Source organism: Python bivittatus, unplaced genomic scaffold (genome assembly GCF_059951505.1).
Source record: "Python bivittatus isolate LINGU-HERP-01145 unplaced genomic scaffold, Pbiv_v1 ctg000330_np1212, whole genome shotgun sequence".
NCBI classification, from domain to species: Eukaryota; Metazoa; Chordata; class Lepidosauria; order Squamata; family Pythonidae; genus Python; species Python bivittatus.
In genome coordinates this window covers 51,098,055-51,112,032 of record NW_028277058.1, presented here as the reverse complement: position 1 = coordinate 51,112,032, position 13,978 = coordinate 51,098,055, and the positions used below count along the sequence as shown (strand labels likewise).

The 13,978-nt window shown below is 41.0% G+C and overlaps 1 protein-coding gene across 1 annotated transcript; it reads right to left on the bottom strand.

The window, feature by feature from the left end:
* Positions 1-7,416: 7,416 nt before the first annotated feature.
* Positions 7,417-13,581, bottom strand: LOC103049817 (tubulin alpha-8 chain). The gene is made up of 4 exons (XM_025167254.1): positions 13,341-13,581; positions 11,616-11,764; positions 10,239-10,919; positions 7,417-7,710 (listed from the first exon to the last, which is right to left on the bottom strand). Exons 1-4 carry the CDS (start codon positions 13,579-13,581, stop codon positions 7,417-7,419), a joined length of 1,365 nt encoding a protein of 454 aa, XP_025023022.1.
* Between the last annotated feature and the right edge of the window lie 397 nt (positions 13,582-13,978).

The window sequence follows — 13,978 nt, the reverse complement described above, 5'->3', positions numbered from 1 at the left end:
GGCCAGTCACACCCTCTCAGCCCTAGGAAGAAGGCAATGGCAAGCAACTTCCAAAATCTTGTCGAGAAAACTGCAGGGACCTTTCCAGGCAGTCACCAGGAGTCAAGAGTGACTTGAAGGCACGAAAGAAATTTCAGTAATAAAGAACAACATCTATATTCATTTTTATTGGACATATGCTGAAAAATACAGAACTGGGCCACAGCCAGCATACAAAAGTTTTGCAGCAAAGCTAATGTAATAATAATGAAAAAGTGTGGGTTTTTCAGGATTTGTTAAGCATTCTCAGGTTGCATCCTGAAACAAAAAGCAGCCTTAATATCATATAGATTGTAATAAATCTCAGTCCCATAGGCTTAACGGGTTTATTTTTATTTCTGCCTGGATCTTGACTCAGCTAAATGGTATTTCTGCATGGACTGTAACTTAAGAAGGTTGTAGTGCCTTCTGATTCTTCAACCCATGTGATTGGTAGAAGGGTTGGCAAGGCTTCCCCCGCCCCCCCCCCAAAAACCTGTTGTTCTTTCTATCTCACACATTTGACTTGAAAAATTAATACTCGCCATAGTTATCAGACATTTACTGGCTATAAAGATCAGGTTAAAAAATGCTAAATGAAGATGGTTCCATTAAAAAGAAATTAATTTTCTCTTTTTTCTTGCAAAACCAGTTTAGCAAATTGGAGCTATCCAAGTTGGATGGGAGGATGGCTAGAAAGCCTGAAAATAGATTGTCTCTCAACTCTCTAAGTTACCTAACAAGGAACAAATTAGTTAATTTGTATTGTTATTTCAAGTTCAAGGGTACATCATCAAGGGGGAGTCACATACAGTCTACTTGATGGTTGGTGAGTGCTAACCCTTTTATTGGAAAAGTAAGCATATTGCTGTATACTGTGATTTTTAAATTATGTGTTGAGTTATGTAGTGGTGCAAATCATACATTATGCTAAGCCAAAATCATATTCTCGTGTTATCTAACTTATTTGTGGCATCCTACCACACCTTGAAGTTATGGTGGTGGATTTTTGAGTAGCTATTTTGGGTATTTAAGGGGTTCAGAGGGTGGGAATTGTAGTGGCTTGCTCCCATCCCCAAATATAAATACCCCCACAAAAGCTAAAAGAGGACAAAAAAGCCATGGGCAAGTCTCTTCCAGTGACGGCACCACAATGACCTCTGACAGCTTTCCAGAAGGTAGAAAGACTGACTTGAAATGTATGATTCCTTAGAAGTTGCCCTACTTTGGCTTAGTGGGATAGGTGATCCCAGGCAGCGTATTGGAAGACTTGGCCAGAAATAAAAGTTGATGCTCCCATTGAATCTCCTTTTAAGGCAGCCTTCCACATTCTGTTGCCTTCCCATGTGTTCTATTATAACTTTCTGAGGAGGAAGAGTTCTGAGTTGGTAGCGGTAGTCTAAAACACCTGGAGGGCATCAGGTTGGGGACAACAATCAAACTTGTCCACAGAATTGGATGGGATGGTATTAATCAGATTCTCTAAAAAAAAAATGCCCCTCACATGAAAGGTAAAACAATTACTGAGTACTTCATATGTGGTCTGTTTGTGCAAGAGAGATACAAAGATCGTAACTCAAAGTTCCACTCCTTCCCAACAGTTTTTTACTCAAAGCAAGAGGTTATAACAGACCCTGCAGGTCAGAAGATATTTGTGGTCATAAACAGTAGAATGGGTAGCCATCAAATTCCAGCACATCTGTGATGAAGGGAGGGATGAATAGTTTGTAAAAGTATCAACATAACTTTGTCGAAGGCTTTCACGGCCGGAATACGGCCCGGAAGACCCACACCAGCTATCAACGTAGCTCTTTGCTTTCATACCAAAAGCAATCTTTTCCAAATGATGGAGGCAGAGGCCTTCAATTATATAGTCAACTGATTTTTGCTTCCATGTTAAGAAGTTATAGCCAGTGGAAGTATCTTGGCTGAAACAAGATACTTTTCACTCTAGCCTTTGTCAGCAGGCTAGATGCAACTATTTCCTGTTTTAGGGCAGCTAAGATAAACAAATTTGATTATATGATTCTATAGTGATTGGTTGACATAAGAAAGGTGTGTATAGGACATTAGCTATGTTGTATGGGAAATGTCACCATACAGAGCAATATTCCCACCAAATACCCTCCAGATGTGCTACATTTCAACTCCCAGGATTCCCAACAGTATGGCCAAAGATCATAGTGGCTAGGAAGTATGGTTGCTGAAGTCCAGCACATATGGAGGACATCGTGTTGAAGAAGCCTGGGGTAAAGAATATAAATCCATCCTTTTCTCTTAGGTGTTCTAAGAAATCTGATACTGAATCACACTGTCATTATCTACCTGTGACAATGGTCTCCAAGATTTCAAAGAGCTACCTTTTCCAGCACGGTCTGAAGATAGCTAACTTGGGGTATTTGTGCTGGATCCATAAACAACAAACTACAGCATTACAAAACTGCTAGTTTTCCTTATGGCTAAAATACATACTGCATATATTTGAATTATTATTTGTATTTGTTAATTTGGAAGTAGCAGAATCAGCAAGTGGAGGAAAGTTTGTAACTATTAACCAAACATATAAAAACAACATTAAGGATTAAGACCAGCATCAGAGAATAAGATATACGATGTGGTCCATCCAAATCTCTCTATGAGAAAGACTGAAGAGCACAGCAATTGTGCGTTGTTAACTGGGGTTTAATATTTATTATGCCCTGTGAATGCAGCCATTGTGGTCACTCTGCTGGACCACCAAATGTTGGTAGGACAGCGCAGTGTCCTGCCCATTTCAGGCGAGAAATATAGGAAAACTCTAAAGTAGTTTAAAAAAAGAAAAGAAATTCCACTGCAGTCATGCCCACATCTATATGATGTGACATAGCCTTGCCTTCTGCCTTCCTTAGTTCCATCCTCAAGATGCTAAGTGTGGCCTTGATCACCCTAAAATTGCCCACCCTTGTCTGCAAAGACATCACGGCATTTGCAAGGGGTCCAAAATGGCTTTTCCCCAGATGCCAGAGTTTACATCTATGCTCCATCGGTTGCCTCTGTTCAGCAATTGAGCCACAGGATTTTCTTGCTGCAGTTTTGTTGACTTCTCAAAGCCAGTGGTCACCAGTGGCTCTTTTAAAGTACAAATGGAAATTGTTTTCCAGTGTGATTATTGTGGCTTTTTCCAAAGAACCCTGGAAACTTGACATTCTAATCTCTTTCCTCTTGTTTTCTATCTTAGGCCCCTCGGCTGCAAGCCAGGACTGGTGTGATGTTGGTTGAAATGTGTAGGTTAGATTTTCTTGGTTCTTCTGGGTGAATGGGGTGAAATGATATAGACAATATAGTTCAGTAACTAAAATCTCAGCCTTTCACTAAAAACTCCACCAGTCTTGGACTATAGTCCTTCTCAGATCAAATGGTAAAACAGGAATAATACTAAATGCTTCTTAAAATTAAATTCCCCTTCCAGGTATGGGAGTGTGATAAATCTCAGTACCCAGACATCCGGGCAGGTTATAAATTTTGAGTTTCTCAGTCATCCTCAGGATAAAAATGTCATTACTCTTGTTGCAATCCACCCTAAAGATATTTTTACTCAGGCTTTCTGCTGACTTCTGCTACCTCCTGTTTACTCCCAGGTAAGCATGCTTAGGACTGCACTTGTTAGCCACTTCAGTTTACTATAGGGTCTATGCCAGAAACCCTACAATCTATCCAAGAGGTAATCCCTAACTTGCTATGGGGATAAACTTTAGAACTTTTTGGAGCAAGTGGGTGTGAATTTCTCACTTCGTTCTTGTTTCCCCTCCATTTGTTTTGCTTACCATAATGCTCTGATTCTGGTTTCCCTTCTTGATCAGGAGCTAGAAGACTTTGTTTCTGTTTTCTCTGTCTCTCCCCTCCTCCTTCTGTCTCCCTTTGAGCTGTAATGAAGGAGGAGACCAGCACCAAACACCTGTTGTTGCCTTTCAGTGTCATAGAGCAGGGGAGGGAAGAGGTCATAATTCCCAACATACACCCTCCTTGGACCACTTACATCACCAGCCTCTGATAGTCATAGATACAGCAGCTTCATTAAGCACAAAGGGGTGCACATCTTAAAAATCCTAAATTATCCATTGATAGGGTCTAATCTGCCTAGCCACAAAAAATAGTAGTTAGGTAAATTAAGATCTCAACTTGCATGCAACAGCTATGAAAAGGCAAATTCCATGCTGGGTTATTACAGAAAGGACAGAAAATAGAAACATCAATATTGTAATGCTTTTATGGAAATCTATGGTACACCCACACCTGTAGTCCTGGTTGCTGCATTTGAAAAACAATGGAGCTGGAAAATAATGAAGCTGGAAAAAAGTGAAGAGGACAACCAAAGTGCTCAATAGGCTCAAGGGATGGCTAAAATGTTTGGGACTTTTTAGCTTAGGAGAAAAGGCAAGGAGAAACATGATCAAGAGTTATAAAATCATGCACGACATTGAAAAAAAGAAACAAGGAGAATGTTTTCTCCATTTCTCTTTTTAACAAACTAGACCGGATGTAATGGTTGGTACCCAGGATTCAGCAGATGGTTTTCTAAACAGCCGCTTGCAAGCTCTGTTATTATCAGTGAAAAGACCCACCAATTCACTGGTTTACAGAAAGGCAGTAAATAAAATGGGGAAGATTGTACCCAGATGTACGTTGGGGATATATTGGTTGTCAATGGGAAATAGTTCAGTTGCTGGAATTCTTGTAACCCCATTCCTTCTTCCTAATAAAATCTTGCTCAAGAGTCCCTGTGAGAGTTATACTTGGAAAAGAAAATCACTTTTGGTCTTAGGCAGATAACCAAATTGTTAAAGCAGCTGCATCTTTTCCCAGCTGGCCTGGAATCTATTTCAAGCTGAGTCTAGGAGCTTATGTGTTCACAGCCTTTTTGCATCAAAGAACTTGCATAGTTTTTTCTATGAGAAACATTTAGTTAAGTGAGCTTCCTTTTGCGATGTGAATTAGTAGAGCCCTGACATAAGGATTTTAAGCCTAATTCCCACCTGCAATTCCTACCTGTGTATTTGGGTTCACACGTGGCACTGAGCCAAGCTAAACAATGTTTGCAGTATCTGTTGATATTTCTGTATACAAGCCATACAAGGAAGAATTGTACATTCAACCAACTCTCAAAAAGAATGCATAACTGGTTAAATTCAAGAACTACCATCAGTTCTGGAGAATAGCTTAATTCAGATTCATGGTCAGTTATAAAAGCTGTTGGGAGCTGTAATTCAACATCATTTGGAAGAACATGAGTAAAATTCAGAGTTGTCATAAGGAGCTTGATCTGATCTACCAAACTTTTATAAGGCCTGGATGTTTTGTGGAAGTAACCTGCCCTACTCAACTGACCACATATACTAACAAATTAGAAGTACTTTCTGTGAAAGTGATCCAGGAGTGAAGCAGACTTCTACTAAATGAGAAAGTCTGGTTAGGTTCACACAACATGTTGACACTAAATAATAAAGTTTGGTTTGGTTTGCTCATAAGTTTGGCATGTATGTGACTCTTAACTTCATGGTCTGAAAATCATTTAATGCTTTTCATGAACCTGTTCAACTGTGGTTTATTCAATGAATCATGGTTAAACAACCTATGGTGTAGTACAATGTACAAACCCACTCAGTATGTCTCCTGCACTGCATGTTTTTGTATTTCTTTAATTGCCACCCCTTTTGAAGCAAGATAAATTTGCTACTGCAGGAAGTCTCATTAAGTCATTGTTTAGATAATATCTAAAGTACAGTATATTCTGGCCATTTGTTGTCATTTTAACAGATGTAATGTCCCCTCACAATGACACAATTTATTTGCAAATGTTGAGACTACACTTACGCTGCTCTATTCACTAAATTACTAACACACAGCATGCATTTCTAGTATTTGTTTCTCTTTCCCAAAAAGTAGTGAGTAGAAGAGTTTAGGCACATGAACATCTATACCAGTGTTCCTCAACCTTGGTTACTTCGAGATATATAGAATTCTGGAAGCTGAAGTCCACACATCTTAAAATTGCCAAGGTTGAGAAACATTGATCTGTACAGATCAGCCAAACATGAAGTTTACTCATGTAAGACAGGGATAAAGGCTGTGCATCCTAGTGAAGAAAACCTGTGACTTTTCTGGTGCCTCTGAACTACAACTCCCAGCAACACCAGTTAGCATGTCCCATGTGGAGGGAGGTGGGAAGTATAATTAAGCAACACCAGGAAGGCCAGGTTTCCCTAATTCTAACCCACAGCCTTCACTCACGTAACTAAATCTGCTTGCGTTTACCTAATTTATACAGATGTTCTCTTGCCTAAGCCCTGCTATATGTATTATGCTAGAGGCCATGTGAATGAAACATTCCCATGCTTTGCAACAGGTATTAGCTGAGTAAGTTTCTGAACTAGAGCATATGGTGGGAAAGAACTATTTCTTCTTATAATTAGTCTTGTTGATTGTGGCTGCTGGGAGTTGAAGTTTACCAATATCTAGAGCAGCATTTCTCAACCTCAGCAACTTTAAGATGTGTGGACTCCCAGAATTCCCCAGCCAGCATGTTGATCTAGGGCAGTGTTTCCCAACCTCGGCAGCTTTCAGAGGTGTGGACTTCAACTCCCAGAATTCCTCAGCATCTGGGAGTTGAAGTCCACACCTCTGAAAGCTGCCAAGATGAGAAACACTGATCTAGAGTGTTGTGGATCTCTCCCCCCCCACCCTACCTCTATATTAATCAATCACAGGAATTCAGGCTCAGTGCCTTGATTGCCTTGAATAGTCCTCATGAAATTAAATTGTTAATGATTTCATGTTATGTGTTCTGTGACTGAATGGCTGTCATTCATTTAGGACTTCACTGGAAGGATTTTTTATTTGCCAGGAAGACCCATCTGGCAGGTCCAGTTCCTGGGTCTTAGTATTCAGCAAGAGCAGGTACCCTTGTTCCCCAAAGCAGTGAAGAAACCTGGCTAGAAAGCTTCTACAACAGCCCCAAGTTGGAGTCACACATTGAATTAAGTCATGCTTGCTAGTGGCCTCAGATGATATGTCAACCCATCCAACATGAGTTAGCATTATATATTAAGTAACTCAAAATATAGTGAAAATAATCTTGGTTAAGCAGTATAAGTGAATACTTCTTAAAAAAAAAAAAAATCTTCTGACCTGCCCTAGCTTGTTGAAACAGGAGGATTGCTTAGTTAGTTCTCACTTAGTTCTTATTTGGCCAGACCTGGTTGATATCACATAAGCTGAACCTCTTACCAAAAAGATCTTTGTAGGCATGAATTATGGCTCTAGCCACCCACATAACAAGTCCTCTTCTTAAAAGTCTACAAATGTTTCTTTTTAAAGAAGATAACAGCAGAGACAAGTTGGTGCAGAGAGAGGAGCAAACTGTTAAATTTCCTCGTTGCCAAGAACTGACTCAAAGGAATCAGTTGCCACTTCCTCATAATCTTTCTCCAGCGCAGACAAGTCCTCTCGAGCTTCTACAAACTCCCCTTCTTCCATGCCTTCACCCACATACCAATGCACAAATGCTCTCTTGGCAAACATGAGGTCAAATTTGTGGTTCAGTCGTGCCCAGGCTTCAGCAATGGCTGTGGTGTTGCTAAGCATGCAAACTGCACGTTCTACTTGGGCCAGATCTCCTCCAGGGGTTATGGTGGGCGGCTGGTAGTTGATGCCAACCTGGTGGGATTGGGAATAAGAAAAAAGCAAAACAATATAGGCACTCTCTTTGATACACAGAAAAAGGCAAAAGTTCTCACTGATCTTTGAATTAAGATCAAAGCCTACAATTGTTCAATATTCTGTATGAATGCAGAGAAGTCCTTTTTTTATCCATTGCATCTCGAGGGTTATAAATAAATGTGTTGCATGGGAAGCCAGGAGTGGAAAAGCAGTCTCATTTTAGATCAGATAAGGAATCTGATAGGAACCCTGTGGCCCATAAACATGTTGTTGAACTACTAGTTCTTAACAGCCCCAGCTGGCATGACCTATAGCAAGAGATGCTAGGAGCTTTCATTCAGCTACATCTGAAGAATCATAGATTCCCATCCTTGTTCTAATCTTTATGGTTTTCCCACCCACTAAGGGTGATATTAAAGCATTTCATTTGCAATAAAGCTGAAAAAGGTATTGGTTTAATCGAAGCAATTATACACTAATGAGTTGGCCCTCGAAACAACTTCATCAAATCCAAACAATGATAGTATAACTAAATATTCCATAGTTTTAATAAAACTGAACAACAGTACCACTCATATATACTGTATTCAGAATGCTCTGAATCTCTCCTCCTGATCAACAAAGAAAAACAAAGCATCCAGCAGCAACTTTAAAAGCAACAACAACTCAGCAATGTTAAGAGAAGTTGAAGGAAAGATCTGCCATGGAGTCAGCATGTTGTCTAGGATCTTGCCAACTTACAAGGGTCAAGAGAAGATGGAGGTTTTTTTCTCTGCTTTCCCCCTCTTACTAAAATCAATAGGATGGTCAATGCCTGGATATTTGCAAGGAGTCTGCTCCTAGCATCCCTTGGGAATCAGGAGAAGCCTTTCCCCCAAATAGCATTATTAAGGGACCAGCTGCAAGGGACTATTTCCTGTGGAAGTAACTGAGATGGAAGTTTCACCTTGGCACTCGCTCGTCTCCATTCACAGAGAGGTATCTCCATTTTGTGCCCTCCTCTTCATTCAGCAGATCTGGATATTGCTTTCCATCAGATTTAGGCGCAACTCTGGACACTTAAATCAGAGGTCTACAAGTTTTGCAAGTGTTGTGCAGCACTGGGAGATTTTTTACATGGTTATGGTGCAAAAAAAATTCTATTTGTAAGAAGTCAGCAATTTTAAATTGAGCGTCAGCAAGCACCATTTAGTGGTATTATGGCATGTGGGCATCCATGAGTGCCACATTGCAGTCCTCCACATTAAGTCATAATGTGGTTTGTTCATGGCTTAGTATGCACATCCAATTGATAAAGGTTTATCCAAACCATGGTTCAGTTTCATGTAATTCAGCCTCTCAGTATCAAGTAATTCAGGACTAAATTTCCTCATAGTATATGGCTGAAGTAGGGGATCATCAAGTAAGGATAACTAGATTAGTATGGACTTAGGCCCAAGCCCTTCTCAGGAACAGAAGACAAGAGGAGTACCCACTACAGTCTTATGTTTGGTAGGGAGTAGATATTGCATACGGGATGGGATATGAGAGCCAGCATGGTGTAGTGGTTAAGATGTGGGCAAAGAACGAGAAGAACCAGGTTCTAGTCTATCCTGAGCCATGGAAACTCAGTAGATGACTATAGGCCATTTACTTTCTCTCAGCCCAAACTTCCTCACAGGGCTATTGCTCTCGAGTGAAGGAATGGATTTACTGGCAGTGAGAGAGGGGGATCATCTCTGATGACAGAGCCTATTACCTCAGTGTCTAAATTTGGAAGGAACAGAAGAAAGCAAGCTAAGGTGCTTTTGCTACTGCTGATATTATCCAAGGGAGGAAACTATGAATTTTTTTTTCACTTCCTTTTCTACAACATGATGCAGGAACCTCATCTAATTCCAATATCAGTGTGGCTCTGAGTTAAAGTAACAATGGTGAGACAGGCTTTTGACTGGGTGGAGATGAAAATGGACCAGTCCTTTCTAACCTGGCATTCTTTGGGATCATGCTTGCTGAGAATTTTGGGAGCTAGGGTTCAACACATCTGGAGGGCATTGGATTGAAGAAAGCTTATCAAGACTGATGAGTTTTTCAAAGGCACTGGGCTTCACACATTGTCTTAAGCCACAGTTTACAAACCATAACTGCTGGTTTCACATCATAAGTTAGGCCGTATACTATGATTTGTTTGGATTTGGCATAACCTACTATGTGAACCCAGTAGCTAACTCTATCCAGAAATTACAAAAGACTGTACCATTTTTTGACTCACCATAGAGGGCCATGGAAAAAAGAAACCTAAATCAGTGATAGTATAGAACTTCTCATCAAAGATTGAAATAAAATTAGGCAGGTCCATTTTTTAAAATATACCCCTGTACAAATGTTTAGCCATAGCTCAATGTTTAATCTACATTTTAGAAAAGATTTCTGATAAGCAAATATTATTTAAACTTAATACTTGCATTGGGACATGGATTATATCCCGTTGTGTCAATGTGTGTCTTTTTAGGACTGAAGGAAGATATTTAATTATTGCTCCTCACCTTGAAGCCAGTTGGACACCAGTCCACAAACTGGATTGTTCTCTTGGTCTTGATAGCAGCGATTGCTACATTGACATCTTTGGGCACCACATCTCCACGATAGAGCATGCAGCAAGCCATGTACTTGCCATGGCGGGGGTCACATTTCACCATCTGGTTGTTGGCCTCAAAACAGGAGCTGGTGATCTCAGCCACGGAGAGCTGCTCGTGGTAGGCCTTCTCAGAGGAGATGATTGGTGCATAGGTCACCAAGGGGAAGTGGATGCGAGGGTAGGGCACCAGGTTGGTCTGGAATTCAGTCAGGTCCACATTGAGGGCACCATCGAAGCGCAGGGAGGCAGTGATGGAGGAGACGATCTGGCTGATGAGACGGTTCAGGTTGGTGTACGTGGGACGCTCAATGTCCAAATTACGACGGCAGATGTCATAGATGGCCTCGTTGTCCACCATGAAGGCACAGTCGGAATGCTCCAAGGTTGTGTGGGTGGTCAGGATAGAATTGTAGGGCTCCACCACTGCTGTGGACACTTGAGGGGCTGGATAGATAGCAAACTCCAATTTGGACTTTTTGCCATAATCCATGGACAAGCGTTCCATCAACAAAGAGGTAAACCCTGAACCTGTGCCTCCTCCAAAACTGTGGAAAATCAGGAATCCTTGTAGCCCTGAGCAGGTGTCAGCCTAAAAAGCACATGACAATTTAGATACTTGTTTTCTGCATGCATAAGTGTGTGTTTTTTTACATTGTTGTATTTCCCTCCTGAATTCTAAAGTAGTATTCAGGAAGAACTGAATATGTGTTATTTTGACTAATTTTAATAGGCCTACATCAGTGGAAATCCTGGAGGTATGTTTCTATTCCCTTGCCAGATGTGACAACGAGAGGCTGTCCTCTTTTTCAAACTAGAAGTCTGATAATCTTACTTTGATTCAACTGCATTCTATTTGCAAGGACTGAGATGAAAGCAGGGCACTTCAGCAAATGTTGCTGGATGGAAAGACACTTCCTTCATCCATTGAGATAGGATGGAATCAAAATGTGTGCAAATCAATACATCTTGTATTAACAATAAATAGTTTACCATATCTGGACAGGGCTATGACATTTTGGACAATCAGGACAGAAAAAGGAACTCCTTGCTACCATTATGGCTATCTGGATTTTGGCAGCCCATATCTGGTTATCCTAACAAAATGCCATTGGTGTCTGATGACTGTCTTCCAAGGAAACTGAACCCTTTGTAAGTGCAGAGAGACTCCTTCGTTTTTTGAAAGTGCAAGTCTTAGTGCAGAAGATTCTTACAGCTGCGTGTGAGTTTGGCACAGACGCTGTAACCTGCCAGGTGACGGATCGTTTTCCAATCCTTTTCCCCTTACCAGTTTTCGAATGCGATCCAAAGCCAAATCAATTCTGTCTTTACCAATGGTGTAGTGACCACGGGCATAGTTATTAGCCGCATCCTCTTTGCCAGTGATCAGCTGTTCTGGATGGAAAAGCTGGCGGTAGGTGCCAGCCCGCACTTCATCTGTCAAGTTTAAAAGAGAAACCTTTTAAACTTGGTGTCCTAAAAGAATGACTTAGAAGATCAGAGGCATACATTGGGAAAATTCAGATCTACGAGCCAGAAAGGTATTTCAACAAAGACAGCAATACTAACTTCCCAAGGATCTGTAAGCTATGGCAAAAGATAGCAGCCTTCTGGTTATAGTTATAATTAGAGGAGAATTTTCTATGAGAATCTCAAGGTCCAACATGCATTTCCAGGCGCACAAAAAATAAATAAATAACATATTTTTAACAATGTACTCGAAGGTTAAATATATACTGACTACCAGAAATGAACAGTAGAGCTACGTGCGCTTCAAAAATGATTTGGAAGAATTGCTGCAAACCCCCTGAAAGTACAATTACTACCAGCCCCATCCACAAGTAGGGTCAAAATTATCAAGACGGCAAGCAGAATGTTGCAATGTAAGCCCCACCCCTTTTAGGTTTGGGTTCTGTCCACCATCTTGGCAATGTTGACCACCACCACCTCCCCACTGTGGACACAGATGCTGTCTGCTACTCCATAAAATAATCTAACTTTTTCAGGCTTCCTCACATGCTGACTGGTAAATTCTGGAAACTGAGATCCACACGTCTTAAAGTTGCCGAAGTTGAGCAACACTGCTTTATTTAAAAGCCAAGACTTTCAAAACACTTTTGAAGCAGGCACAGCCCTACTGAACAGTGCTCACAGATCTAACTTCTACCTACACTTGGCCTCATATATGCAGTGACAGACATTTGTAAGCTCAGAAACACTAATTGCACTGATGTTTATGCACAGGCCAGCCTTCCCATCTGGTGCTCTTCAATGTATTTGACTCCTAATTCCATTATCCCCCCATTAACATGGCGAAAGGCTGTGTTAGCTGGGAAGTATGGGAGTTCATATCCAAACAATTGGAGTACCCCAGGTTGGAAAAGTATGTAAAATGAATATATTTGCAGGGATAGGAGATCTCCCTCATTCTGGAGATGGAATGGAAAAGATCACAGGTCACAGCTAGGAATTTAAAGGGGGCAGAGGGCAAACAAGGCAAACCTTCAAATTGGGCAAATAAATACGTTAGTGTGAAAGAGGTGGTAGTTTTGTGCCTCTAGATCAGTGTTTCTCAACCTTAGCAGCTTTAAGATGTGTGGACTTCAACTCCCAGAATTCTCCAGCCAGCATGGCTGGCTGGGGAATTCTGGGAGTTGAAGTCCACGTATCTTAAAGTTGCCAAGGTTGAGAAACACTGCTCTAGATCCTGTGGAGTTAGTACTTATAATCCATAAGAACTGGGTTCACACATTGCACTAAGCCATTATTTGTTTAACCATAATTTAAACTGACTAAGCCCCAGTTGGTTCAGTTCACACATCACTAAGCCTAAAACCACAACTTACCAACAATGCCTGGGTTTATGCAACATGATGAGCTCCATACAAACAAACCACGCTATGGCTTAACATGACACATAACCCCATTTCCTAAATCAAATGAAGGCTCATCACTGAAGCCGTAGAAAGTCATGGAATATGATGCAAGGCACGTTCCTTAGTGACTGACTCACCAACTACCGTTTGCTCCAAGTCCACCATGACAGCCCGCGGCACGTGCTTTCCATTGCCTGTCTCTCTGAAGAAGGTAGCAAAGGAGTCGTCATTACTGAATGTGTTATTCTCAGCAAAGGTGCCATCTGGCTGGATGCCATGCTCCAGGCAGAAGAGTTCCCAGCATGCATTGCCAATCTGAACTCCAGCCTGGCCAACGTGAATAGAGATGCATTCACGCTGCATAAGACATAAAGACATAAAGTGTAGCATTAGATGGCACACAACACATCATTTTATGCCTGTTATACATTGGCTTCCTCTGGAATCCCTTAAATTAAGTTGTACACATAACTTATAAAAGGCTACTTAAGGATTTAGGGTCCAAATATGATCACATGAGCTGAGCAAATTTACAAGTGAATGCATATGGTATGATTGACTGCGGGGAATGATCGTATTATGAGTGGTCCTGAAAACAGAAATAAGTGGATTCACACATCTTACTAAACTTTGGTTTGCTTAACTGCAGTTTGGTTAAATAAGCCATAATTGAATTCACACATCGCGTTAAGCTATAATACATGCGCTGGGGAGGAATTTTGCTTTTGACTTAGTGTGTTGCGTGAATTCAGTCCCTGGGATTTGGAAATCATGG

Excerpts from the sequence above, each read along its gene's own strand:
- LOC103049817 (XM_025167254.1), bottom strand. The coding sequence starts at position 13,581 with ATGTCTTTATGTCTTATGCAGCGTGAATGCATCTCTATTCACGTTGGC. Across the intron at positions 11,765-13,340 it reads CTTGGAGCAAACGGTAGTTG|ATGAAGTGCGGGCTGGCACC; the intron begins GTGAGTCAGTCA and ends TAAACTTGACAG. Across the intron at positions 7,711-10,238 it reads GGTGTCCAACTGGCTTCAAG|GTTGGCATCAACTACCAGCC; the intron begins GTGAGGAGCAAT and ends CAATCCCACCAG.